This window comes from Callospermophilus lateralis, chromosome 7 (genome assembly GCF_048772815.1).
Source record: "Callospermophilus lateralis isolate mCalLat2 chromosome 7, mCalLat2.hap1, whole genome shotgun sequence".
In the NCBI taxonomy this organism is placed as follows: domain Eukaryota; kingdom Metazoa; phylum Chordata; class Mammalia; order Rodentia; family Sciuridae; genus Callospermophilus; species Callospermophilus lateralis.
The window spans coordinates 124,431,472-124,457,571 of record NC_135311.1 but is presented as its reverse complement, the minus strand read 5'-3'; the positions used below and the strand labels follow the sequence as shown (position 1 = coordinate 124,457,571).

Genomic DNA, 26,100 nt, shown 5'->3' with positions numbered 1-26,100 from the left:
ACTAAATGAGAGAATGTCTGTACAGAGGTTACTGAGAGTCTGGGCTTAGTGAATCCACCTATTGGTATTGCTGGAAACATGGACATGTGCCCCCTCCTCTCCATCTCCTCTGCTCGACTGACTCTCCTGGGCCCAGGCCTCCCATATTCCTCTGTATATCCCTCCTTTCAGCTCTTACAAAGTCCTTCTCTTTTGCTATTTCATCTGGCCCAGCAGAGGCACAGCGAACTGTCTTCATTACTAAAGATGCCCTTAAGGGGCTGTAAAAACAAGCAGTCCCTTTGCCCCAGAAATTCCACTTCATGAATCTATCCCAAGGAACTGTTTTCTACCCATCAGCCATCAGCCATTGACAACACTGGTTAATTGTTCACCTACTGTGTGTGAGGCCCTGTCTCCCTACACATAGGAGGGTAGGGGGACAAGGTAGGTATATAGCCAGGTCCCTGCCTGTCAGGAGCCAACTGTGTGACTGCTGAGGAAACTGGAAGCAAAGAGTCACACAAATAAATAAATAGCTACACATTATTTTTTATTATTTTTGTGGTGCAAAGATTGAAGCCAGGGGTGCTTGACCATGGAGCTATACCTCCAGCCCTTTTTTATTTTTTTGTTTTTGAGTTGGAGCCTCCTTAAATTGTTGAGGGTCTTTGCTAAGTTGCTGAGGCTGGCCTCGAACTCGTGATCCTTCTGCCTCAGCCTCTGCAAGCAGCTGGGATTACAGGTGTGTGTCTCCATGTCTAGCCAACAACTATATTTTCTAGAACATGGAAAAATGCTCAAAAGATGAAGGCAAGACAAAATAAGGAATCTGAAATCTTCTGTTGAATGTTATCAGCCAGGTGCCTCTCCTCGAAGGTTAGGACTGTATCTGAGTTCAGCTGAGTCCTGGGGTAAATTGTGGTGTCCATAAATGTTTATTCAAGGAAAGAAAAAGACTAACAAAAATAATAGACAATCCAGTGGCCAGGGACACTCCCAGCATCCAGATCTTGGTTTACCTGATGGAAAGAATGAGACTCTGGGAAGAAATGACTGATCTTAGGACAGGGGCAGGGGCCCTGGAAGGTTTTGATCATTATCCTATTTTAATTTTTTTAATTGTAGTTGGACATAATATCTTTATTTTATTTTTAAATTTTTATGTGGAGGCGAAGATCAAACCCAGGGCCTCACACATGCCAGACAAGTGCTCCACCAATGAGCCACAACCCCAGCCCAATCCTATTTTAAAGATAGGGTAGCTTCAGGTGTGGTGGTGCAGGCCTGTAATCCTAGTGGCTCAGGAGGCTGAGGCAGGAAGGTCACAGGTTCAAAGTCAGCCTCAGCAATGGTGAGGCACTAAGCAACCCAGTGAGACACTCTCTCTAAATAAAATACAAAATAGGGCTGGGGATGTGGCTCAGAGATTGAGTGCCCCTGAGTTCAATCCCTGGTACTCCCCCCCCCCCCCCACAACAGTGGTGCTGGTTGAAGGATTCAGGGGCTACTCTGAAGGAACTTCCAAAGATGGGAATTAGAGTGACAAAATAAATATTACATTATCAGATTATTAGTTTAACCATAAAATAAATATTCATGCTTATCTACTGATATAAGTAAATAATTGAGTGAATGAATGGATAAATAAATAAATGAGGAGGAAGAGACAAGTCTTCCCTAGAGAATTCCAAATACTTATTGGATGCTTCCCCTCTGTTTCCCCTGAGTGTGAGCTTGTTAGTGACTTGTTGTTTTTTTTGTTTTTTTGTTTTTTTAAGAGAGAGCGAGAGAAAATTTTAATATTTATTTTTTAGTTTTTGGCGAACACAACATCTTTGTTTGTATGTGGTGCTGAGGATCGAACCCGGGCCGAACGCATGCCAGGCGAGCGCGCTACCGCTTGAGCCACATCCCCAGCCCCTTGTTAGTGAATTGTTTCCAAAGGACAGGGGTTGAAAAGGGAAAGCAGAGATGTTAACGTGGAGAAACCTGGAAATGCCAGCTCAACCAAATCATCGAGGTCACCATCATCAGTGATAATCGTGGGTATATCGCATGCTCCCCGATAACGATGTCACTTCAGCTCTGCAGTATTCTCCCCTAAATCCATAACCCAAAGGTCAAAAGTGGAACAAGGAGAGACAGAAACATTCATGATAGGAGCTCTGTAAACTTCTGGAGGAGAAGGACATTAATAGGAAAACAGTTAAGATCCCTGTAAGTCTGCAGTTTAGTTACTGCCATGTAATGCTTTTTTGTTTTGAAAACTGCACCCTGGTAATGTGAGATGGAAAGGGAAACTGAAACTAGGTGTGTGATATTTTTAAAATCTGTACTATTTTTGCAGCTTTACAATAAACAAAATAATCGAGGGGGTGGAGGGTGTAGTTCAGCGGTAGAGCACTTGGCTAGCATGTGTGAAACCCTGGGTTCAATTCCCAGGACTCCAAGAAAAGAAAGAACAACTGAGAGGCCGGGGAGGTGCCACATGTCTGTAACCTCGGAAACTAGGGAAGTTGAGGCAGGAGGATGGCAAGTTTGACGTCAGCTCAGCAAGTTAGTCAAAAACAGCAAAATGCTGCTATGTTTGGGTGATAGGAAAAGAAAAAACGGGTTTTTGATAAATGTTCCTTAATTCAGACTTATTCCTTGTATTGAAAATGTTTATTATCTCGGATTAGAGGTCTTCTATTAGGCCAAGATTGATGATGCACACCTGTAGTTCCAGCTACTGGGGAGACTAAGGCAGGAGGATCACAAGTTCCAGGCCAACCTCAGCAACTTAGTGAGACCTTGTCTCAAAAGTTATAAAGGGTTGAGGATGCAACTTAGTGATAGAATGGGGTCCCTGAGTTCCATCCCTAGTACTGAAAAAGGCTCATATCAGTTTTATAGTCAACAACAATAACAACAAAAACTAAATAAAGCGTTTTGCACAATGCCTATATCAGCTCATTTAATCCTCACAAACAGCTAAGATTCTTTCCCTGTCCTGTCTTCCAGATGAGGATACTGAGGTTCAAAAAATCAGGATGATTCACCTAAGGACTTATAACATACCAGAGGAGGATCTGGGATTTGAACCTGTGTTGTTCTGAGTCCAGAGGGATGCAGAAATGGCAAAGCTTTAGGCTGTCTCTGGAATCAGAAGTGGGTGGTCTCTCTCCCAAGCAGATTTCTCTTTAGTCCAAGGAAGATTTTTTAACTAGAATTGTCCAAAGAATATGGGCATTCTGAAAAGGGAATGAGTTCCCTGTCACTAATGATGTCCAAATAGAGGACCACTGAGTGTCCTGGAGGGGGATCCAGGAGAACTGACACTATACCTTCTTCCTCAGACTTAACTGGCAGGACTGTCTCTCCTTGGAGACCCAGAGCTACACAAGATAGGCTATGTTGTCTCACTGGATCGCTGGCACCCTGGAGGTGGATGTCTGGGGCTTCTCCATCTTAGTCTTCACATTGCCCCATCTAGAGGGGGTACATCACTGTCACACTGGAGAGGAGGGGACAGCTTTTAGTCACCTTCCAGTGTCAAATCCTGATCTAGATGCTCTAAATCGTGAGACCAATGTGAGAGGTAGGTATTATGACAGAATTTGATTTCATTTATTCATTTATTTTGGTATTGGGATTAAACCCGGGAGAGCTCTACCACTGAGCTACGGCCAATCGGGCACGGTGGCACATGCCTGTAATCCCAGCAATTTGGGAGACTGAGCCAGGAGGATCCCAGGTTCAAGACCAGCCTCAGCAACTTAACGAGACCCTGACTCAAAATAAAAAATAAAAAGGACTGAGGATGTAGCTCAGTGGTTAGCTCCCCTGGCATGTAATACATATAAGATATATAAATATATAAACATATAAATATGTATTTATACAAATATAAAAATGTGAATATATATGTACATATGTATTTAATTATTTACTTTTTTGTTTTCTTAAGACAGATCTTGCTAAATTGCCCAGGCCGGCCTCGAATTTGCGATCCTCCAGTTCAGCCTCCCGAGGAGCTGGGATTACAGACGTGCGTCATGGAGCCTGGTCCTATTTCAGAGATGAGGACTCTGAGACCAGGAGAAGGAAGTGACTACACCAAGGGCGCCAGGTCCGTCCTCTAGAGACCCGGCTCCTACCGTGCCAGCCTCGGTGGGGGCGGGGCTTAGAGTGGGCGGGGCCGTGGGTGTCGGGGGGCGGGGGGGAGGCACCGCCCGGTTCTCCCGGGTTGGCGGGCTGGGGCCATTCGGTCTGCGCGCAAAGAGCCGCGGGGACCATGGAGCCGGTGCCGCTGCAGGACTTCGTGCGCTCCGTGGACACCGCCTCCCTCCCGCGCGTGCTGCGGGTCTACTCCGGAGTCTATTTGGAGGGTGAGTGGCCGGGCCCTCCCCAGGTGTGGGGCGAGGGCGTTGTAACCTAGGGAAGCCTCAGCCGGGCTTCGAATGCTGACGCCTCCACAGCCCAGGGTTGGTGGTTTGGGGCCACAATCAACCCCTCTGCACCTCAGCTTTTGCTTTCGTGGAATCGGGGACCGCTGACCTGTCTTGCAGGTGGTGCTGGGAAGTCAGTGAGTTCGGCACGGGAGGTGGGTGGAAGCGAGCCAAGACCTGGTGGAACCACGGTTTGCATATTGTGCGTTTTTTTTTTTTTTTAAATTTTTATTTTTAGTTGTAGATGGACACAATACCTTTATTTATTTATTTTTATGTGGTGCAGAAGATCGAACCCAGGGCCTCACTTGTGCGAGGCAAGCGCTCTACCACTGAGCTACGACCTCAGCCCCATACACTATGCGTTTTGAGAAGCCGGGACTGTGCCCAGGGAGCGGCATCAGGGCGCTCTGGAGCATTGCTGTTGGTTGATCATTTGTAGTGCAGGGGATTAGGGCTTGAACCCGGCAGGCAAGTGCGTCTTTACTGAGTTACATCTCAGCCCCCCAACTGCTTGAGTGACAGGTCGGTCCTCCCATCTCTGCCATACACTTCTCCCTACTCTGTCTTCCCCCTGCTTCATCTCCTCTTGGCCCTTCGCTAGATGGTGGGCAGTACCTGATCTGACCGGTCTTCAATTTTCAACTTAAACGGCTCTTACTCGGGGAAGACCTCCCTGCTCTTTGCTTCTTGGCTCACCAGCACATCGCTCTCTGCCCACAGCCCACCTGCAGAGGCACAGTGATAATTTATTGCCTGAAAGAACTAGAGGGATTGACAGGCAGTGGATGGAAAGCTAGGCTGCTCTGTGGGGAGGGAGAAACTTTGGGCCAAAGTGGAAGAAGGGGAGGTGCAGGAGGAAGGGATCTGAGAGTGCTGGGGGTGGGGTGCAGGCTCCTGACTTGTGCGCAGTTCTTCTGCAGAAGTGCCCTGCGCCATCCTGCTCCCTCTCTGGAGGAGCACTTTCTGCGCCACTGCCATTTCCTGCAGTGTTCTGAGGACCCAAATGGATCCTAGGCTAAAACTGAGATACACAGAGGACCACCCAAGGCTTGCCTGAGGCTGGAGGGGCACCACTTCATGCTGGGTCTCTCCAAATCCATTTGGGAATCTGAAGGATTTGAGTTCAAGTTCTGACTTCACCTCTGGGGGCTTCCTGCAGACAGGCACCTGGGATCTGTTTGTTCTTCCCCCAACCTGGGACCAAGCTCCTCTTACCTCCCAGCTCTCTTGCCTGCCCATGTCACAATATCTGAGTTTCCTCATTCTGCCTGACTTAGGGTGGTGGGAAATGGCGGAAGTCCCAGTGACGTGTTTAGAGAAGAGCTTGACAGGGTGTGAGTGTGCAGATGGGATGAGTGTGGAGGAGGGTCAGTTGGCTATTCCGATAGGGGCAGGCACAGGGCAGGGGACTCTGGACTAGTTGACTATGTAGTTAGGAGCACTGGTTTTGGAGGCAGCTACCTTGGGCTTGATCCCAGTTCAGCCTTCTGTTACCTGATCATCTGACGAATGCACTCAACCTCTTCAGTCTAAGTCATTATTTAAGAATGAGAAACTGCTCCTTTCTCCAGGGCACGCCTAGGTTTAAAATGCAGTGATGCATGTGTAGCACTTAACAGAGGGTCAGGTATGTGTAGCTCTGCAGCTGCTGCTCTCACCGGCTGGGGGCGATCCACATCCTCACATTGTAGACGGAATGTGGTGAGCATGCGGGCATTTTCCTGGGGTAAGAATAAAGCTCTCATTGAAGAAGACCTTAGAAGATGGAAAGATCTCCCATGTTCTTGGATAGGCAGAATTAATATTGTCAAAATGGCCTTACTACCCAGACTTAATGCCATTCCTTTTAAAATTCCAGTGATATTCTTTATAAAAATAGAAAAAGCAGTCATGAAATTCATTTGGAAAAATAAGAGGCCCAGAAGAGCCAAAGCAATCCTTAGCAAGAAAAGTGAAGCAGGAGGCATCATGATACCAGAACTTAAATTATACTATAGAACTGTAGTAACAAAAACAGCATGGTATTGGCACCAAAACGGATCCAAAGACCAGTGGAAACAGAATAGAAGTCAGAAACCCATCAAAATACAGTTATCTAGACAAAGGTGCCATAAGCATACATTGGAGAAAAAATAGCCTCTTCAACAAATGATGCTGGGAAAACTGGGAATCCATATGTAGTAGATTGAAATCCCACCCTGCACAAAGCTCAACTCAAAGTAGATCAAGGACCTAGGCATTAGACCAGAGACTACACCTGTTAGAAGAAAATGTAGGCCCAATTCTCCATCATGTCAGCTTAGGAACCGAATTCCTCAATAAGACTTCTAAAGCACAAGAAGTAAAATCAATAATCAATAAATGGGATGGTATCAAACTAAAAAGCTTCTTCACAGCAAAGGAAATAAGTATGTGAAGCGAGAGCCTATAAAAAGGGAAACAATCTTTGCCACCTGCACCTCAGATAGATAAACAGAACTCAAAAAACTTAACACCAAAAAAATTGAATAACCCAATCAATATCAAATTTTTCTTTTTTGGTGGTGCTGGGGATTAAACCCAGGGTCTTGTGTATGCTAGGCAAGCACTCTACCAACTGAGATATAATCCCCTGCCCCCTTTAAAATATATCAAAATTTTTTTTTTGTTTTTAACCCAATCAATAAATGGGCAAAGGAACTGAACAGGGACTTCTCAGAAGAAGAAATACAAATGAACAACAATTATATGAAAAATGTTCAACATCTCTGGCAATTAGAGAAATGCAAATTAAAATTACACTGAAATTCCATCTTACTCCAGTCAGAAAGGCAATTATTAAGAATACAAGTAGGGACTGGGAATATAGCTTAGTTGGTAAAGTGCTTGTTTAGCGTGCACAAGGCCCTCCCTGGGTTCAATTCCCAGCACTTGTACAGAAAAAAGAAAAAAAAAAAAAAAGAAGAATACAAGGGGGCTGGGGATGTGGCTCAAGCGGTAGCGCGCTCATCTGGCATGCGTGCGGCCTGGGTTCGATCCTCAGCACCACATACAAACAAAGATGTTGTGTCTGCCAAATACTAAAAAATAAATATTAAAAAATTCTCTCTCTCTCTCCCTCTCTCTTAAAAAAAAAAAAAAGAATACAAATAACAACAATTGTTGGCGAGGACTACAATTATTGTTGGCTGGTGGGACTACAAGTTAGTGCAACCACTCTGGAAAGCAGTATGGAGATTCCTTAGAAAACTTGGAATGGAACTACTGTTTGACCCAGTTATCCCACTCCTTGATATATACCCAAAGGATTTAAAATCAGCATATTACAGTGACACAGCCACATCAATGTTTTTAGTAGCTCAATTCACAATAACTAAGCTATGGAATCAACCTAGGTGCCCTTCAACAGATGATTGGATAAAGAAAGTGTGATATATATACACAACAGAATATTACTCAAAGAAGACTGAAATTATGGCATTTGCTGGTAAATGAATGGAACTGGAGACTACCATGCTAAGTGAAATAAGCCAATACCAAAAAAAAAAACAGAGGCCAAATGTTCTCTCTGATATGTGGATGCTAACACACAATAAGGGAGTAGAGGGAAGAATAGAAGTTCAGTGGATTAGACAAAGGGGAATGGGGGGAAGGAGAAATATGGAGGGGGGATGGGAATAAAAAACACTGTAGAATGAATCGACATAGCTTTCCTATGTTCATATGTGAATACACTACTAGTGAAACTCCACATCATGTACAATCACAAGAGTGGGATCCTAATTAGAATAGTTATACTCCATGTATGTATAATATATCAAAATACACTCTACTGTTATGTATATCTAAGAAGAACAAATTTTAAAATGAACCTAAAAAAATGAGTAAAGTTCTCTGGGCCAGTGTGAGGGATTCTCCTGGGGGTTCCCTGGGAATAGGGTGGCGTCAGGTGGCCCCAAGGCCTTCCACCTGCAGTTTTCTGTCTGCCATCAGTTGGATGGGGAGCCTGTGTATTCTATGTGGTGAGAGATCTCTACTGTGCATCTTCTAAGTTCTCTGCATGGCTTTAGCAATTTAAAACAGGAAAGCAGAGCTGCCAAACTTGTAGGTGGCACCCAGAACCTTGGCCAATGGGCCTTAAGTGGCCTCCACTAACTACTGTGCTTCCTTTAAAAGCCTCTCATCAGGATAAGCGTGGTAGTGCATTTCTTTAGTCCTAGAGATTCAGGAGGCTGAGGCAGGAGGATCAAGGATCATGAGTTCAAAGCTGTCCTAAGTAATTCATGATAACCTATCTCTAAATAAAATATTTTTAAAAAAGGCTGGGGATATGGCTCAGTGGTTATGTGCTCCTGGATTCAATCCCCAGTACCAAAACTAATTAATTAATTAATTAATTAAAAAATAAAAGCAACTCATCTATCCTGGAGTGGTGGTGCATGCTTGTAATCCCAGCAACTCAGGAGGCTGAGGCAGGAGGATTGCAAGTTTGAGGTCAGTCTCATCAACTTAGCAAGGCTCTAAGCAAGGCTCTGTCTCAAAAATAAAAAAAACAAACAAAAAGGGATAGGGATGTGGCTCAGTGGCACAGCACCCCTGGGTTAAATCCCTGATACAAAAAAAAAAAAAAAAAATGGGAGTTCATAACCCACTTGAATCAAAGTGTGAAATATGATATATCAAGAACTATGTAATGTTTTGAACAACCAACAATAAAAAAAAAAAAAAAAAAAAAAAAACAAAAAACATTTGAAGCAGAAAGCAAGGTGTTAGGAGAGTCTGGTGGCTACCTGTGTGACCTGCAGGAACCACTGACTCTCTCTGAGGCTGTACAGTCAGGGAGTTGACGGTCACTGGATTTTTTACTCATGGTTTTAACATAGTCAGAGCCAGGCCATGCTGGCGGCAGTGATGCCGAGATGGACCAGTCCTACCTGAGAGCTCATGCTAGGAGGCACGGCCATGTGAAAAAGGCCAGAGAAGGCAGCACTAACGCTAAGAGAAAGCAACGACAGGGCTGTCCTGAGGATGGCTGAGCCAGCTGGCAGAGGAGGGGTGGCCGGGGAAGGGCATTCTAGGCAGCAATTTATGCAAAGGTACAGCAGAGCAGAGCCCGTGGGGAACAGGGCACAGGCCACCCAGGGCTTGGCCCTTGCCAAATGAGGAAACTGAGTCCTTGTCTCCACAGGTTCCATCTATGAGATCGATGGGAATGAGTGCTGCCTCTCCACAGGGGACCTGATCAAGGTCATCCAGGTTTGCCTCCAGAAGGTGATCTGTGAGGATCCAGGGACAGGTCAGACCTTGGAGCTCCCTCCCAACTTTCAAGGTAAGGACACCTTTGCCTCCCCTGGCACCCTCCAGGCATGCCAGTGGGTCACTTGTGGGTGTGCTTGCTGATCCCAGTACCTACTCCCACCCCTCTGGCTTTACACACGAAGTTCTCACATCCACCACTATCCAGCCTCAAGGCCAAGGATGAGTGACTTCAGAGCAGTCTGACACTCTGATCGCGTCTGCTTCTGTTCCAAGCCTTTGCCAGGGGCCAGTCTCTGTGCTCACTCACATATTCACTCATCAAACATCTGCCAACACCCATATATGACAGGCCCTAGCAGGGGCAGGAGTGTGGAACTCAGGATGAACCAGGTGCTTCCAGGGTGGCAGTGAGGGGTGGACAACAGCTGAATAGGCACATACTTTAGAGAGGACTCTGGGTGCAGAAACCTGCCCTGCCAGAGCTCTGTAAGGCTTGCTGGAAGCAGTGGCTCCCAAGCTAGAAGAAGGGTCCCAGCTTGAAATGCACATGTATATGTGGTGTTTAAAAAACCCCAAGGCACCCAGTGATCACCCGAGACCTGTACCAGGCCCAGACCTTCAACAGCAGCCTGGATGGGAATCCCAGATCTGCTATTATCTCTTGACCACCACAAGTTCCTGTGGTCTCACTAGGCCATAGCTTCCTCCTCTGTAGTGAGGGCATTAGGCTTGGTGTGAGGATTAAAGGAGCTGGGTGTGTGACGTGGAACAGGGCTGGCACACAGCAAGCACACTCTGAGGACTTGCTCTAGGCTGATGTGAAAGGGTGTGGATTCCAGGAGAGGGGACGTTGAGAGAGGTGAGCAGGAGCCAGACCACCTGAGGCTGTGAGGTGGGCTCAGCACAGTTTGGTCTCTTATTCTTTATTTATTTTTATGTGGTGCTGAGGATCAAACCCAGGGCCTCACGCATGTTAGGTGAGCTCTCTACTGCTGAGCCACACCCCTGCTCCTGGTCTCTTATTCTTTCTTTCTTTAGTTTTTCAGTACCAGGGATTGAACCCAGGGGCACTTTACCACTGAGCTACACCTTCAGCCCTTTTTATTTTTTATTTTGAAACAGTCTTAATAAGTCACTTATAGCCTCACTGAATTGCTGAGGCTGGCCTTGAATTTGGGATCCTCCTGCCTCCTGAGTTTCTGGGGTTACAGGGGTGGGCCACTACACTGGACTTGGTCTCTGTTTTGAAGGTGCTGAGCAGTCAGTGAGGCTTTTAAATACACAAGTGACATTTTGTTTGTTGTTTCTGGAACTGGGAATTGAACTGTACAAGCTTCTTTTATTTTTTATTCTGAGGCAGTGCCTCACTACACTGCCCAGGTTGGCCTACAACTTGCCATTCTCCTGTCTCCGCTTCCCAAGTATCTGGGATTACAGGCCTGTGCCCAGCCTGTCCTATTTTTTAGTCTCCTTCAGGTTAGCATATCTCCTCAGACTTCCTTTGTTTTGATATGGACATTTCGAAGACTCCAGATCAACACTTTTTTTCTTTTTTTTGGTGCTGGGGATCAAACCCAGGACCTTGCAAATGCTAAGTACACGCTCCACCACTGGCCCCTAGACCAGTACTTTTGTGGAATGCCCATCAGTCCAGGCTTTGTGATGTTTCCTTGGTTAGATTTGAGTTGTGGTTTTGGTGCAGGAAACATCGCTTTTGGAGATGGGCATTTAGGCCACTGTGGCAGATGAATGGTTGTTGGCTGGGGGTACAGCGGAAGAGCAGCCAGAGAGCGCTAGCAGACAGGACAAGGGGTAGGGTGGTGACCTGAAAACACTTTAGCCAGTAATTCCTGGAGTTTTGGAGAGAGGGACAATGGCACTACCCCTGGTGTGGAGTGGGGGGACAACAGGTTTTGGATATGTGGGGTTGGAGCTGCGGTGTGGCATCAGGTAGAAATGACAAGTTGGCAAAGTGAGAGGCAGAGAGGTCTTGAAGTGGGAAACTGGAAGTCGTCTGTGTCTTCTGGGGAAGGGTACACTGTTCTGTTCTCTGCCTCTGGTGACAGTCCTCTTCTGTCACCACTTCTGACCCTTACTGTCCATTCACACTGTCATTGTGCCTTCTGTCCCTCAATTCTGCAGCCTGGATGTCCAGATGTGGGCCCACCCTCAGGGTATTCTGGCTGGGTTGTCTGCAGGGCCAGACCAGGATGTGGATCCAATAAGATCTGCACCCATCCTGACTTTCCCTCCCTCTGAATCCCACAGGTCATTTCAGTCCTCTCACCAGCCCCCACAGCTTCAGAACCCTAGAAGAGCTTGTCTGTGATACAACTCAGAGCTCCATACAGTTGCCCATTTACTTCACGTCAACCCACAGCATTGTCACAAAGAACAGGGTGGTGACTGAGAACCAGCCCCTCATGCTTGAGGCTGTGGAAATGCATCATGGGACCCACTGTGCACGCTGTGTCTTGGTGTCAGGAGCCAAGCAGGTTGTCCTGCACCTGCCCCTGTCCCAGAAGGGGCCCTTTTGGAGATGGAAGCCTGGCACCCCCCAAACCCTGCTCCAGGTTCTGCAGGACCCAGCCTATAAGGATGGCATGTTTACCTGTCCAAGCCTTCCCTGGAACTCCCTGATCCTGAGGCCCCAGTATGAAGTCCAAGCCATCATGCACAGTGAGTAGCCTGGGCGGGGGTGGGGGAGATGGATGTGGGGGGATAGAGGGCCCTGGGGAGCTGGTCTGATGGAAGACATCATCCCTCCATGGGGCGATGTCTCCCTACTCTTAGGGGTACCAGGTGGCTTGCCCAGTATACACATGTATCAAATAAAAGTGCCCAGTGGGGAATTTGGTGTAAAAGGAAATAAGAAAATGAGATAAACATGAGTGCTTTGTAGAACTGGCAGAAGTTGGGTTCTGAGATTGCTAGCAGCTGGTACAAAGAGACACTTCCTCTCCAGGAACTGAAGTTGTTGCCAAGCGAAAAGCTGACCAGTTGTTTGGGAGGAACATTTCCTGACTTGGGGAGAGCAGGATTGCTCCTGAAGGCCCCCCTCTGTTGAATGACCAGAGGATACGATCAGTGAACCCCCAGCTGTTTCTCCTTGTTTCTTGGTGTATTTCTCAGGCTGGTGGCAGCATGCAAATCAGGGTTGAGAAAACAGGCAGAACCTGGCCAAAGCTGGTTAGTGAGAGGCTAAGGCTGAGCTGAGGTAGAATGAGGGCCTGGGCCTCTTTCCTGGAGCACAGATTATTTGCAGCTCAGCTCTCTGGCATTTACCTGCAGAGCAGTTTGGGCTGACTGCAAACCATAGCGCCAAGTGTGATTCTTTAATCTTTTTAAAAAGTGGTGATGGGCTGGGGTTGTGGCTCATCAGTACAGCACTCGCCTAACACGAGTTCAGTGCTGGGTTCAATCCTCAGCACCACATAAAAATAAATAAATAAAATAAAGGTATTGTGTCCAACTACAACTAAAAAAAAATTTTTTCTTTTTTTAAAAGGTGGTGCTAATGATAGAACCCAGGGCCTCGCACATGCTAGGCAAGCACTCTAACACTGAGCTGCACTCCAAGCCCTAAATTTTTTTACAGTGGAAAAGTTCAAACAAATTAAAGCAGGGGGGAAGTAAAAGGAGCCCCATGACCTGCCAGCCAGCATCACAGTGACCACTCACAATCCTCCTTGTTTCATTTCTACCCATCCCTACTCCACCTGATTATTTCAAGACAGACCCCAGATATCTTTTGTTTTTTTTTTGGGGGGGGTACTGGAAATTGAACTCAGGGATTCTACCACTGAGCTACATCCCCAGCTCTTTTTATTTTTTTATTTTGAGACAGGCTTTTACTAAATTGCCAAGGCTGGCCGCAAACTTGTAATCCTCTTGCCTCGGCCTCCTGAGTCGCTGGAATTACAGGTGCATGCCACAGCTTCAGGCTCCTGAATCTTTTTGATAGACCTTATGGGGTTGAACAGATTTTCTTGCTCTCTGGTATAAGGTGTTTTAGACTCCTTTTGAACACTTCCTGTCGAGGAACTGAAGTTGTTTCCCAGGATGCCCTGAAACCACTCTGGTAAATGGGCGTAAGGGACCATAGTCTGGGGACTTGAGTGGTGGCTGAGGCTTGGCAGGCTGCCTGGAATAACAAGGCAACTCAGGTTACTATTCTGAGAAAAAGAACAGTATAACAAACACCCCATATGAACATCTCCCAGCTTCAACAAATTATCAGCTCCTCTGGTGTGGAGCAAAAGTCCCAAGTCACCACCCTCTAAGCCTCAGTGTCCTCACTTGTAAAATGGGGAGAGTATTCTCTGCCCTATCTTTCATGTGTTGTGATCAAACCATACAGTGATGGGCCAGTTTGCTTCATAGTCTTTTAGAGCCACTTCTTGAGTTTATCCATCAGGATGCAAATCAGTGCCTGGTGAAGAAATAAGTTGCCCAAAGTGTTTTTTCTTCAATAGTTTTTATCTTTCTGTTTAAATTCAGAAAGTATCGGGACAGGAAGTTTTATGAAATTGTATTTAAAATTAAAATTTAAGAAGAGGTTGGACTGGGCTGGGGTTGTGGCTCAGTAGTCTAGTGCTTCCCTAGCATTTGTGAGGCACTGGGTTCTATCTCAGCATGCATATAAATAAATATAATTTTTTTAAAAAGAGAAAAAAGTGGTTGAACTGATTGGCTATTAGGATATTAAGGAATTATCAAACAATTATTTAGAAGCAGTGATGGCATTTTTAAAAAAATATTTTTCTTTAGTTGTAGATAGAAACATCTATTTATTTTTATGTGGTGCTGAGAATCAAACCCAGTGCCTCATACATGCTAGGCAAACACTCAACCACTAAGCCACAACCTCAGCCCAGTGATAGCATTTAAAAAATTTTAATTATCCCCCTTTTTAGAGAAAACACTGAAATAGGCACCCATGGCATGATGTGATTATTCTGAGTCAGAACCTAGTGGGGGGCAGTAGCTGGGGATACAGACAGAAGCATATGGGCCATGAGTTAAAAGTTGAAGCTGGATATTGGGTACATTAAACTATTCTATTAATGTTTAAAAATAGTGGTTTTGTTTAAAAAAAAAAAAAGAGGCTTAAGGAAAAGAGAGGGCAAAGAATCTAGTACAAGAGGAAAATGCTGGTAGGAAAGAAAAGCTACAATAGGAAGGAGACCCTAGTACTGACAATGCTCTTTACTGGGGTGGGGTCCATCACCGGGTCTGTGTGGTGCACCCCTGAGCTGACCTCCCCCCACAGTGCGCAAGACCATCGTCAAGATCCCCTCCACGCTGGAGGTGGATGTTCAGGACGTCACCGCCTCCTCCCAGAATGTCCACTTCATCAAACCACTGCTGCTGAGTGAGGCCCTGGCCCAGGGGGGCCCCTTCCCCCTCTCCACAGAGATCCTGGAAGTTCCAGAGGCACCCCCCATTTTCCTCAGCCCGTGGGTGGGCTCTTTGCGCAAAGGCCAGAAGCTCTGCATCTATGGCCTGGCCTCACCACCGTGGCGGGTCCTGGCCTCAAGCAAGGGCCGGAAGGTGCCCAGACACTTTATGCTCTCTGCGGCCTACCAGGGCAAGCTGCGGCTCCGGCCACGGGAGTTCCCCACAGCCTATGACCTCCTGGGTGCTCTCCAGCCAGGTCAGCCCCTCCGGGTGGTGGTCACAAAAGACTGTGAAGGGGAAAAGGAGGAATATCCTGAGTTCTCTTCTCTGGCTGTGGGTGACCGGCTGGAGGTGCTAGGGTCTGGCCAAGTCTATGGGGCCCAAGGCCAGGACATAGATGTCTTGGTTTGTCAGCGGCTGAATGACCAGTCTGGGGAGGAAAATGAAGAGTATGAAGAGGTGGAAGACCAAGAACGGCTTCTGCTGCCCCTCTACATGCCTGGTGGCTTTGTGGAGGAGAGGAATGACAGCCGGCGCTACAGCCTGGCAGATCTGACTGCCCAGTTCTCCCTGCCCTGTGAGGTCAAGGTGGTGGCCAAGGACTCCAGCAACCCTGCTGATCCCCTGGTCTCCTTCCCTGGCTTGCGACTAGAGGAGAAGATCACAGAGCCGTTCTTGGTGGTGGGCCTGGACTCCAATCCAGGGACATACTTCGAGATCCCTCCCCGCTGGCTGGACCTGACTGTGGTGGAGACCGAAAAGCAGCCAGAGTGGCCGGCTGGGCTGCTGCCGGTGGCTACGGTGGAGGAGCTGTCAGAGGCCTTCTACTACAACCTTCGGAAGCTACCAGCCTGTGAGAACCAGGAACCCCCGCCCAGGCCTCCGAAAAGCCAGAACCTCAACGAGCAGAAAACAAGCAGCAAGGAGGAAAGCACCGAGGTACCAATTTACAGCAGGGAGGGGTCCCTTCTCAGGCTCCTCAGGGGCTCTTCTGTCACTTCTTTGCCAGGCTTCTCTAACTTGTAGTTTGCCCCACTACTCACCTTCAGTCCTCGCCATCCTAGGGTTGGTGTGATTATCCATATGATTGATAACTGAGGCCCTGAGACTCACCCAAAGTCCAATTAGTAAGTGGGAGGCCTAAACTTGAGCATAACCATGCTGATTCCAACTTTATGGTTCTTTTCCTTTCTCTGCCACCTGCTGTCACTCTGGACTTTGAGCCTCAGCATTGTTCACTTACACTGTTCCAGCAGCCTCATTGAGCTTTCCTGGACAGCTGTCAGAAGCCTCCCCAATCCTTCTCTGGTTATTGCTAGGCCATGACTCCATGTACTCCACATGGCATTAGTGTCCTCTGAGTTGACTCTAGTCTGGCCTTCCTGAGCCATTTCCCACAACCCTTTCTGCAGTCCCCACTCCACCCACCAAGGACTCCTGAAGCCTCACACAGGGGGCCAGGACTCCTATTGGCAACGTGCACATAAACGGCCTTTGGCCAGCACCGTTCTTCCATGGGGTGAAGTGAGGCTCAGAGTCCCCTGGTGTTTCAGTTATGCTCCAGGCTCTGTGGCTAGAGAGCTGGGGGGTGGGGCGGGGCAGGAACTCCACCTGCTGCAGGGCCAGTGAGCTCCATTGAACTGAACCACAGGGAATCAGGTGTGACAAATGACCCAAGCATAGTCACAAGACCAGGCTTAATTCCAGACATTACATTACCAGGTTTACATTCCACTACCAGCACAAGCCACTCCTCCACATGTGCTGGTGAGGCCTGAGATGGCCTCACCAGCACTGCTGCTGTTAGCTGCCTTCCAGGGGAGCGCCTACTCCGTGGCAGTCTTCTGTAGCACTAGCTCACCTACTCTCAGTACACCTGAGGTAGGAACCAATTCTTTTATTTTTTTTCCCCCGTGGTGCTGGGTGTTAAGTTTTTAATCACTACGACCAAAATACCTGACAACCTAAGATGGGGAAAAGTTTATTTTGGACTTATGGTTTCAGAGAGGTTAAGTCCATAGCTGGTAACTCTTACTGCTCTAGGCTCAAAGTGAGGCAGAACATCATGGCAGGAGAGGTTGGTGGAGAGCTACTCAGTTCATGGTGAACAGGACAAAATTTAACCCATAAGGCCATGCCCCAGTGCCTTACTTCCTCCAAGCACACACCACTTGCCTACAGTTACACCCAGTAATCCATTTAAATTATTAATCCAGAGGTGGGGTTGTGGCTCAGTGGGAGAGTGCTTGCCTACATGTGTAAGGTACTGGGTTTGAACCTCAGTATTGCATACAGATAAATGAATAAAATAAAAGCCCATCAACTACTAAAAAATTTTTTTAAAATGAAAAATAATCTATCAAAAGGATTAACCCACTGATTAGGTTATAGTTCTTATTAACCTATTTCACTTCTGAACATTCTTACACTAAATACAGGAGGGAGCTGTTCCAGGGTAAACCATTTACCCTAGGGATAGAACTCATGGCCTCATACATGCTAGGCAAGACTCTACCAAACCTCCATCCCCAGATTTTTTTCTTAATTTTGAGGGAGGGTCTCACCAGGATGCCCAGATTGGCCTTGAATTTGCAATTCTCCTGCTTCTGCTTCCAGAGTAGTTGGGACTATAGGCATGTGCCACCATGCCCAGCAGAATCCAATATTCTTTTTTCTCATTGAGAAAATAGGCACAGAAAGGCAAGTTCAACATAAAAGTAACATCTGGAGTGGCAGGGCTAAGTTTAAAAACAGGTGTGACCGTACAGCCTGTGCACCTAACTACTACTGCTCTGCCTAGAAAATGAGCAGAGAGCTATAAAACAAATGCTTTGCAAACTAACAAGCATGCTGTTTTGGACCTTGGGTCTTGTACTTAGTACCATGTTGGTAGCTATATAGCAGTAAAAATTATGAAGATAAGTACTGAGTGGTCTTGTCCTCACATCTGTGGGCAGGGGTGAGACAGTCATTTTTTGACAGGCTAGACTGGGGTCCCTGAAACAGGCATATGACTGTGCTGGAAAGAATACTGCACAAAGGACCGAGAGCCCTCAGGCCCAGCCTTGGCTCCACAAGGAATCACTGCTATGGCCCTTGAACAGCTCCTACTCTTCTCTAGACACCAGGCTCTCCCTTTGTGATCAGGGGACTGGGACTGTTCACTCTCTAAAGCAAGATGTGGTGAAAAGGCCACTGGCTTCATAGGTCACCAATGTGGTGCTGGGTCCAATCCTTGGCCCCACTTAGGACCTCTGCCCTGTGGGGATAGCTGACAAGGCACAACTCTTCCTTCATTTGTAAATTGAAAACTGAAACAGACCCTATTCAGAGAGTTACTTGAGGATTCAGTGTGCACACATGTACGGCCTATGGTAGTTCAGTGAAAGTCCACTTGGAACCCTCAGACCAGCAGCTTTGTTCTGAAGCTTTGTGATTATCTTCTCGTGGTCTCTCCACTTTGTTTCTCCCCATCCTCCAACCACAGATTTAAAGGCCATTCACTGGCTCCCTATGTGGAGAATCTCAGGGATACCCTGCCTCTAGTCCCCAACCCTATATTTCCTACCCCACCAAGTATTTTATGTGCTTGTACCAAAAACAAGCTTCCTGGGAAGCCTTAACCTGAAAAGCAAGTAGAGAGAAGTGACCATTGTTGGTAAATTATACTTCATGGACTCTTCTGCCATTCCTTGCAACCTTTATTAATTTCTGTTTTTTCTCCCAAAGTCTTCTAAAGTCTCAAAACCAAAGCATCCCAAGATCTCTCTGCTGCCCAAACTAAAGGCGAAGACCTTGCCAGAGTTTTTCAAGGACAAATCAGATATGTACAGCAAGGTTACCACCCGAAAGGGCCTCAGGCCCACTGAGTCCCAAACAGAGAATCCAGGTGAGTCCCTTATATGCCTGCCCACCTTGTCCTTGCTTCTCCCCTTCCTACCCTGTTTCTCTGCTGCTCAGTACATCAGGAAAATGCACTGTTATCACCTCAGTGGTCCCAATTTGAGGGCTGAGCCAGGAAGGTCCCTTGTCTCTCTCCCATTGGGCTGAAGAGCCCTGGCAAAGAAACAAGTTCAATCCCCAACACACTACCCTCCCCATGGCACACAGGACAAACCAAGTAGCTGAGGTGTTCAAAGAACAAATTGTGGTTTCTTGGCTACTAAGGACCCAGAACACTCAGGCCAACTCCTTCCCTATTCAAGTGAGGAAACTGTAGAGGGGAAGGAACTTGCCTAATGCCAAAGATTCTCACTGACTTGGAATGCTTTTGCAGATACCGATGTACATGATTATGAAGAAATAGTTGAGCACTTTCGGAAAACCCTCTAGGTGCTGGAAAAGCTGAGCCTCCTAACTGCTGCATCTTGGGGAATAAGGACACCAGCCAATCCTTGAAAGCCTCCAACATCTGGCACAAGGTCTGAGAAATCACTCAGGCAGAGAATGGAACTCAACAGCAGACACTGCACCAGCTCCTTGCTTGTGGATCCCTCAGCCTGAGCTTTGGTATCCAGAGGAGCTAGCTGGGCTCTACTCAGTCTTGTGTCCGTCCCTACCAGTTGTCTCACTGGTGGGTACAGAGAAGTCAGAAAGGCCACCAACCTTCACTGAGTAAAGGGGACTTCTTTGACCACACTGCATTGAGGGCCCTTCATGTTTGCCAACCCTCCCAGGTTTTTTGCCCCTCAGAGGCTAGGACTGTGTCATCCTCATCTTGATAGCACCTGGCACATGATCAGCACTTGCTAAATGGGATTTGTATGAATGTGTGTGGATCTGGCTTAAAGAACAAAATCTTAGGACTTTGGTTCTCAAGAACTAGGGGAGCCAATTCAAAAAGAATCTAAGGGAGGGGCTGGGAATATAGCTCAGTTGGTAGAGCACTGCCTAGCATGCATGAAGCCCTGGATCCAATTCCCAGCAAAACACACATGAAAAGACTTTGTGGAGACCCAAAGCTGTGGAAGACTAATAGGTTTCAATAGGTGGTGCTGACATTGTTAAAGCTATAAGTGACTATTAATATTGTTTCTTCTAAAAACATGTAATAAAAGTAACATCTGGATTTTTAATTTTTTTAAATTTTTTTTAGTGCTATGGATTGAACCCAGGAACACATTTTATTTTTTGAGACAGGGTCTAAATTGCTTAGGGCCACATTAAGTTGCTGAGACTGGCCTTGAACTTGTGATCCTCCTGCCTAAGCCTCTGGAGTTGCTGAGATTACAGGCATGCACCACCACACCTGGCTAGATTTCTACATGAGTATCTTTTATCTTTTCTTAACTTCTGCCTGTACGCCAGACCCTTTACAAACCATATCCAATTCCTTAACTCTTAGAGGCAGACAATGGCTTGATTTTTAAAGATTAGGAGAAAGATTAATGCAGACAGTAAATAAGGGTGAATTCCCCAAAAGCAAGAGCCTATGTTAGGATCCCAGCTTGCCACCTACCAGCTTTAACTATCAGCAAGTTATTGTAACCTCTTTAAGCTTCAGTTTGTTTGCCTTCTGATACCAGGGATTGAAGTTCCAGGATGTTCTACCACGGAGCTACATTCCTCTCCTTTTTAAAAATTTTGAGAGAGGGTCTTGTTAACTTGCTGAAGTTGGCCTCAGTTAGTGATCCTCCTGCCTCAGTCTCCAGTGGTACTGGGATTATAGACATGCACAACCACACCCAGCTAAGTTTATTTCTTGACACATAAAACTAATAGTTATCTACCTAACAATACTGTTTTAAAGATCAAGTGAGATATCTTTACAAAGCATTTAGCACAGTATCTGGCACACAGTAAATACTCACTAAACATGTTAATAGTAGCATTGTTGACCAAGATCATGCAGCTGTGTCTGTCTCTACTATGTACTCTTCCTACACGTGTACACTGTTTTCTAGTAATGATATTCATACCATGTTTAAAATATGTCATTTCCAGAACTTAAATTAGCATTACCTGCTTCTATACCTAGAAGATCCAAAAAGTTCCACCAGAAAACTTCTAGAACTAGGTAAATGAATTCAGCAAAGTAGCAAGATATAAAATCAACACACATAAAATTCTTGGGAATCAACTTAAAGAAAGAGGTGAAAGAGGGGCTGGGGATGTGGCTCAAGTGGTAGCGCGCTCGCCTGGCATACGTGCGGCCTGGGTTCGATCCTCAGCACCACATACAAACAAAGATGTTGTGTCCACCAAAAACTAAAAAATCAAATATTAAAAAATTCTTGGGCAGGGGATGTGGCTCAAGTGGTAGCGCGCCTGTCTGGCATGCGTGCGGCCCGGGTTCGATCCTCAGCACCATATACAAACAAAGATGTTGTGTCTGCCAAAAACTAAGAAATAAAATATTTAAAAAAAAAATTAAAAAATTCTTAAAAAAAAGGAAAGAGGTGAAAGATCTATACAATGAAAACTAAGAACTCTAAAGAAAGAAATCAAAGAAGACCTTAGACGATGGAAAGATCTACCTTGCTCTTGGATGGGCAGAATTAATATTATCAAAATGACTATACTACCAAAAGCACTATACAGATTTAATGCAATTCCAATCAAAATCCCAATGGCATTCCTCATAGAAATAGAAAAAGCAGGCATTAAATTAATCTGGAAAAATAAGAGACCCAGAATAACTAAAGCAATCCTTAGCAGGAAGAGTAAAGCAGGTGGCATCACTATACCAGACCTTAAGCAACAGTGAAAAAACAAAACAAAACAAAACAAAAAACAGCATGGTACTGGCACCAAAACAGACTGGTAGATCAATGGTACAGAATATAGACTAACCCACAAAATTACAATCGTCTTATATTAGGCAAAGGTTCAAAAACATACATTGGAGAAAAGATAGCCTTTTCAAAAAATGGTGCTGGGAAAATTGGAAGTCCACATGCAACAAAATGAAATTAAATCCCTATCTCTCACCATGCACAAAACTCAACTCAAAGTGGATCAAGAACTTAGGAATTAAACCAAGACCCTGTAGCTAATAGAAGAAAAAGTAGGCCCAAATCTTCATCATGTTGGATTAGGCCCCAACTTCCTTAATCAAGAATCAATAAATGGGATGGATTCAAATTAAAAAGTTTCTTCTCAGCAAAAGAAACCATCTGTGAGGTGACTAGAGAGCCTACATCTTGGGAGCAAATTTTTACCCCTCATACACCAGATAGAGCACTAATCTCTAAGGTATATAAAGAACTCAAAAAGCTAAACACCAAAAAAATAAATAACCCAATCAATAAATGGGCCAAGGACCTGAACAGACACTTCTCAGAAGATGATATACAATCAATCAACAAATATAGGAAAAAATGTTCATCATCTCTAGCAATTAGAGAAATGCAAATCAAAACTATTCTAAGATTTCATCTCACTCCTGTCAGAATGGAAGCTATTATGAATACAAACAACAATAAGTATTGGCGAGGATGTGGGGAAAAAGGCACACTCATATATTGCTGGTGGGACTGCAAATTGGTGCAGCCAATCTGGAAAGCAGTATGGAGAATCCTATGGAACCACCATTTGATCCAGCTATCCCTCTTCTTGGTCTATACCTAAAAGACTTAAAAAACAGCATACTACAGGGACACAGCCACATCAATGCTTATAGCAGCATAATTCACAATAGCTAAACTGTGGAACCAACCTAGATGCCCTTCAGTAGATGAATGGTTAAAAAAAAATGTGGCATATATACACAATGGAATATTACTGAGCAATAAAAGAGAATAAAATCATGGCATTTGCAGGTAAATGGATGGAGTTGGAGAAGATAATGCTAAGTCAGCCAATCCCAACAAAACAAATGCCGTATGGTTTTGCTGATAAAAGGAGGCTGATTCACAGTGGGGAAAGAAGGGGAGAACGGGAGGAAAAGACAAAGTTCAGATAAGGCAGAGGGGTGGGAGAGGAAAGGAGTGGGCAAGGGGTTAGAAATGTTGGTAGAATGTGATGGACATCATTATCCAAAGTACATGTATGAAGACAAATTGTTGTGAATATACTTTGTATGCAACCAGATATATGAAAAAATGTGCTCTATATGTGTAATATGAATTGTAATGCATTCTGCAGTCATATTAAAAAAATTTTAAAAAATGTCATTCCCAACCAACAGGTACTATGATACATGGCTTTAATCCCATTTTGAATTGGAAGGCTGAGGGTCAAAAGCTTGAGGCCAGCCTCAGCAACTTAGACCCTTCCTCAAAGTAAAAAATGAAAAGGGGTGGGGATGGAGATAATGGCAGGGCATCCCTGGTTCAATACCCACTATCAAAAGAAAAAAAAAAGGCTGGGCACAATGGCTCATGCCTCTAATTCCAGCAGCTTAGGAGGCTAAGGTAGGAGGATCATGAGTTCAAAGCCAGCCTCAGCAATGGTGAGGCACTCAGCAACCCAGTGAGACCCTGTCTCTAAATAAAATACAAAATAGGGCTGAGAATGTGAGTCAGTGGTTGTGTGGCCCTGGGTTCAATCTCCAGTACAAAAAAAAAAAAAGGGCCCTACACTACAGAGCCAATATGCTGCTGGAGAGCCTCCCCTATCCAGTGCAGTAGAGATAAAGTAACAAATACCAATTCTTGTTTTTGCAGAGATTACCTCAGCTTCCAAGTTCAACAAGTTTGTTAAGTAAGATCACCATTTCCTGAAAGTGCTGAAACTTTGGTTACCTGGTAGTTATGGAATTAAACATTAGGTCAGCAGTGAAGACAGACATAAAAGATATTCTGAATCTCCAACTGAGGGAGGACCTGAGAAGATCAGAGTTCTAGCTCTGGATTGTAGGCACTGCACTTTATGTGTCCTCTTTTGCCTGCTTCTTGCTGGGCTATCTGGACCTCCTTCACTTCACAGGTCTTCCCGGCACCATACTCCTGTATGGAGTTCTCTAGGTGACTTCTGACTGGCTCTTTTAGGCTACTACAGTCCTAGCATTGGCATCCCAAACTCATCTACCCATCAGTTCCCATGCCGTCCTCCAGAGAGATTAATCTACACTGCATAGGACCCTCAGGAAGAGAGTATTATGGGAGAATAAGACTGAGACAAAAAGTGCCTTCTTGGCACTGAACCCTTGGCCAAATGCCAGTTTTCTTTTCCATGTTTGCATTCAATCTTGGCATAAAATTGAGCAAGATAAATATCAAAGCCACAATAGGAGGGCAGACAGTTCTTACAAAACGGGCTTTTTGAGTAACCAAATGCTGCAGTGTGGAGAAAAGAAGCAATTTTTCATTAGCAAAAGCACTGCTTAAAAAGAAAACTTACTTAAAAACCACAACTGTAGACTATTATCAGAGCAAAAAGAAAAAGGGTTGGCAGAAAACTGGAGGCAGATACTGGTTTCTGGGTGCTTTTAAAAAATCTCTTGAATAGCTCCTAGGGAGAGGTTGGGAGGGTGTTACAATGGGTCTGGGGATGTCCCTCCTGAGTCATGGTCTCCCAAGGTAGTTCACAGGACATGGGAACAGAACATAGGTATTATATATCCCTTTATATTTCTTCTTCTTTTTTGGGGGTTGGTACCAGAGATTGAACCCAAGGGCATTTAATGACTAAGCTACATTCTCCAGCCCTCATTTCTATTTTTAATGCTTTATAATGTATTGACATATTAATGTAAATAATCTCTAAGTAGCTTAACATAAATATAAAAATTTCCCCTTGGTACTAGGTATTGAACCCAAGGGTGCTCTACAACTGAGCTGCATCCCCAGCCTTTTTTAATTCTAAGGGTAGTTAAGTTGACCTGTCTGGCTTCAAATTTGCAAACTTCCTGCCTCAGCTTCCCAAGTTGCTAGGATTATAGGCATGCATCACTGTGCCCAGCTGGCTCAAAATTTTTTAACTACCAAGTTTTTAAATCCTACCCCCAACTGTTTTTATCTTTTTCTTCATGGGGCCTCATTTCCCACCTGTAGACCTGAAGGATTCTCCTAAGAGTAGGATGGACCCATTGCTAGGCTGACACTGGGTGGTTTCTAATAACTGCTGTTCCTTCTGTGCAAAAGACAGACATTATCAGGGGACCACAAATGCCCAAGATGCAAGTTTTTCCTGCTTGCACAGAGCAGAAGCAAGAAGGCTTAAGTTCCATTCTGCTGAGGAATGGCCTGGCTTGCTCTCCAGACTGCTTAGCCCCACAGGCCCTGTAGTGTTCAGAAATCACACAACTCACTGGATGTACAACTGTAATCCCAGAAGCTCGGGAGGATGAGGCAGGAGGATCTTGAATTCAAAGCCAGCCTCAGCAAAAGTGAGGCACTAAGCAACTCAGTGAGACCCTGTCTCTAAATAAAATATAAAATAGGGCTGGGGATGTGACTCAGTGGTCAAGTGCCCCTGAGTTCAATCCCCAGTACCAAACAAGAAAATAAAGAAATCACACAACTCCTGGTATACTGTCGAATGCCAAAGTGGCAGGGAGGTCAGTATTATTATGAGGCTATTCTCTGCTCTTGGGAATGCTGCCCCAGTAAGTCCCATGACACCAACCTCTTTTTTTGCTGGAGGAGGGAGGGTATTGAGGATCGAATCCAGGGGTACTTTACCATTGAGCTACATCCCCACCCCTTTTAATTTTTCACTTTGAGACAGCTTTTTGCTAAGCTTCCCAGGCTAGTCTTGAACTTGTGATCATCCTGCCTCAGCCTTCCAAGTCACTGAGATTATAGGCCTGCATCATTATGCCAGCTTATGCCAATCTCTTATTGTGCTTTATATTCCCTAGTTGACACAGCTGGTATCCAACACTTACTCAATTAATGAGCAAGTTCTTTTGATTGCTAAGTCATCATCTAAATTCTGAGAGGTTGAGGCAGGAATATCACAAGTTTGATGCCAGCCTGGGAAACAGTAAATAATAAGGGCAGGGTGTCTACCTCAGTGGTAGAGAATCCCTGGGTTCAATCAATCACAGTTACAAAAACAAATAAACAAAAAAATCCAAAAGTGTGGAGGGTTTTAGCTGGCTTGAAACTTACTGACTGCTTTTCTGTTTCTAGGAGAACTTCTGTACTCTTAGAATCACAGC

General features: G+C 45.4%; 1 protein-coding gene across 1 annotated transcript; it reads left to right on the top strand.

Moving 5' to 3' along the window:
• The first annotated feature begins 4,258 nt into the window (after nucleotides 1–4,258).
• Themis2 (thymocyte selection associated family member 2) lies at nucleotides 4,259–20,115 on the top strand. Its single transcript, XM_076863134.2, has 6 exons — nucleotides 4,259–4,352; nucleotides 9,583–9,723; nucleotides 11,922–12,332; nucleotides 14,926–15,992; nucleotides 18,783–18,942; nucleotides 19,330–20,115. Exons 1-6 carry the CDS (start codon nucleotides 4,259–4,261, stop codon nucleotides 19,383–19,385), a joined length of 1,929 nt encoding a protein of 642 aa, XP_076719249.2. The 3' UTR covers nucleotides 19,386–20,115.
• The last annotated feature ends 5,985 nt before the right edge of the window (nucleotides 20,116–26,100 follow it).

What these genes read in the sequence shown, in the direction of transcription:
- Themis2 (XM_076863134.2), top strand. Translation starts at nt 4,259, where the DNA reads ATGGAGCCGGTGCCGCTGCAGGACTTCGTGCGCTCCGTGGACACCGCC. An exon ending in CTCCGGAGTCTATTTGGAGG is followed by an intron (nt 4,353 to 9,582) that starts GTGAGTGGCCGG and finishes TTGTCTCCACAG; the next exon opens with GTTCCATCTATGAGATCGAT. An exon ending in GCTCCCTCCCAACTTTCAAG is followed by an intron (nt 9,724 to 11,921) that starts GTAAGGACACCT and finishes TGAATCCCACAG; the next exon opens with GTCATTTCAGTCCTCTCACC.